The 2,296-nt window shown below is 34.3% G+C and overlaps 1 protein-coding gene across 2 annotated transcripts in view; it reads left to right on the top strand.

The window, feature by feature from the left end:
• LOC104990603 (fragile X mental retardation protein 1-like) overlaps window positions 1–874 on the top strand; it is a 3,930-nt gene extending 3,056 nt beyond the window's left edge. For both annotated transcript variants that reach the window (XR_825536.1, XM_010842771.1), the window contains one exon: window positions 659–874. Coding sequence is in view for 1 of the 2 variants with exons in the window: in XM_010842771.1 (XP_010841073.1) it covers window positions 659–793 (135 nt within the window). In the remaining variant the exon portion in view is untranslated. The remainder of the gene's footprint in view (window positions 1–658) is intronic.
• Window positions 875–2,296: the final 1,422 nt, after the last annotated feature.

Genomic DNA, 2,296 nt, shown 5'->3' with positions numbered 1-2,296 from the left:
TTTTAGTATACTTGTTTTTCAAAAAATCTATCCTTAAAGTTGTATCATAGGGAGATCAAACTTTCTTAATGGTTCAGTCCTTTACAATGTTCAGAGTACATTATATTGAAATGTTAAATTTTATGTTCATGAATATGCCCAGTTTCCCCCCTCTCACAGAATAATTACTAAGTGCACATTAATTTAGCCTAACTCTTTTTGTTTGTCTCTTATTTGTACTCTGTTGACTTGGTTAGCAAAGTTGATTTAGTTTTTATTTTTGTGCCCTAGTATCTAATTTTAATTTGGAATTTTGTCTAAATAAAACCTGCAGTAATTTAATAAGAGTATTTTAAAGTACTCATTTTGTTTATGTGTCTCATTTTCAAACTTGTATAATTTTGAGTTACATAATTTATAAGCTTGCCAACATTTAATAGTGTTTAAATCGTAGTAACCCTGATGCATTTAATGGTTGCTATGTTGATCTGTCCTTATACACAGGAGATGTGTAAAACATACTAACTACTCTTGTTTTTATGTATTTCATATTTTCAACAAACTTTTCTGTACCTACCGTTTGTCAGATCCTGTGCTAGGGATTTAGTCATTATTTGCATATTTCAGATTGTAATTCATCATTAATTTTATAAGATTATTGTTGTCATTTCTATTTCAGGGTATGGTACCATTTGTTTTCGTGGGAACAAAAGACAGCATCGCTAATGCCACTGTTCTTTTGGATTATCATCTGAACTATTTAAAGGTGAGAACAGGAAGAACTTTAACTTTGAATCTTTTTGCGCTAAAATAGAAATACTCCATAGTAAATCTTAACACAATTAAGATTTCTTCTAGCCTGTACATGATAATGAAAGACCTATAAAACAAAAAAACTCATTTTGTTTAGCTTATTGTGTTCTTTCTGAAAACACAAGTCAGTTTTCCATCATTTAAAGAATCAGTATCCCCATTCTGAAGAAATTTCCCTATTTCCCATTATTCTTCTGTTAAACCCTCATATCCACTTTAGACAATCCTGTCTAAAATCCTTTTCATCCCATTGATCCTTTCTAGCCCTTGAGAGTTTTTTCCAGGCCAAATTTTATGTCTGTAACACTTGCTTTGTTGTCCCCTTTATGTCATTTATCAGGAATAGCCCAGAGTTTCATGAAGTCCTCTGTTTAAATGTGTACCCTTCATAACTTTCTCTATACTCCGTTTTACAAACTAGAAGCAATTTATGTCTCCTTGTATAAATGCTCATTTTAGTTGGTATTTGTACCACTGTGCCTACTCCAGCTTAGAATCTGGAAAGCAGGAACCAGGAGGCTGCAGGGCATAGCAGTAAAAGCAGTGGATTGGCAGTCCAGCACTTGATGGTAGTCTTCTGCCATGACCAGCTCTGTGTCTGTAGGCAAATCACCTCCCTAGACTAGGTGTTTTTTAAAATTTATTTTGGTCAACTGTTCTGTAATTCAACAAAATAGAATTTTACCAATGTCACTTTTGTAATTCCATCTTTGTATCCACATGTATCAGAAACATACTGTAACGGGTACTAAATATTATTTTTAAAGTAATCCAACTTTCTGTTGTATTTATGAGGCTATCCTGTTAAGAATTTTTCTGCTGACTTCTTAAATAAAATGAAGCAATTTATAGTTACATGTAAATAAGGAAGAAAAACATAATAGCTAGGCACTTCTTATCCTTCTTATGGTGGTCAATTAATAATTGAAAATGGAGAGGTTTCATCCAGCAAGGTTTGTGTGGGTAGGATACCCCATTGATTTGCTTATTCACTTTTGTTTTAAAGTGTGTCTTACGTGTAATCTGTTGTATGTGTTTTTCTTCCTATTCTTAGCTTAAATAATGTTGAAGACCTGGAAATTTAAGGTTGCATTATGTCAGTCCCTTGTTCTTTTAACCAGTGTTCTTTAGATCTTTTGATTTATTCTTTACAATTGAATATCTTTTTGGATTATTAGCAGCTGTCCTGTTGCCATGCTTCCCATCACCAGATCTTCCCTTGAGTGGGCTTGGCGTCTCTCACCAAGTGATGACTGCTTTGCCCCCATGGGATAACCTGGACTACCATTCTGTTTTGCAAGATCCACCCATTCCATGAGCTATAACTGTACTTTTGGAGTAAGCCACTCACTCAGCGGCAGTCTCTCCTTTAATTAAGTCCTTTGTAAAACAATGTCTGGTTCAGAGCACAGATGGCACTCATCTAGATCCTTACCTGCCCTTTTCCTAAAACTGCTATACTAAGATTTTAAGAACTTAGCTTTACAGGGGCTTCCCCAGTGAC

Source organism: Bison bison, unplaced genomic scaffold (assembly GCF_000754665.1).
Source record: "Bison bison bison isolate TAMUID 2011002044 unplaced genomic scaffold, Bison_UMD1.0 scf7180017847314, whole genome shotgun sequence".
Taxonomy (NCBI): domain Eukaryota; kingdom Metazoa; phylum Chordata; class Mammalia; order Artiodactyla; family Bovidae; genus Bison; species Bison bison.
The sequence above is the reverse complement of the archived record's forward strand: the minus strand, read 5'-3'. Positions and strand labels throughout refer to the sequence as shown.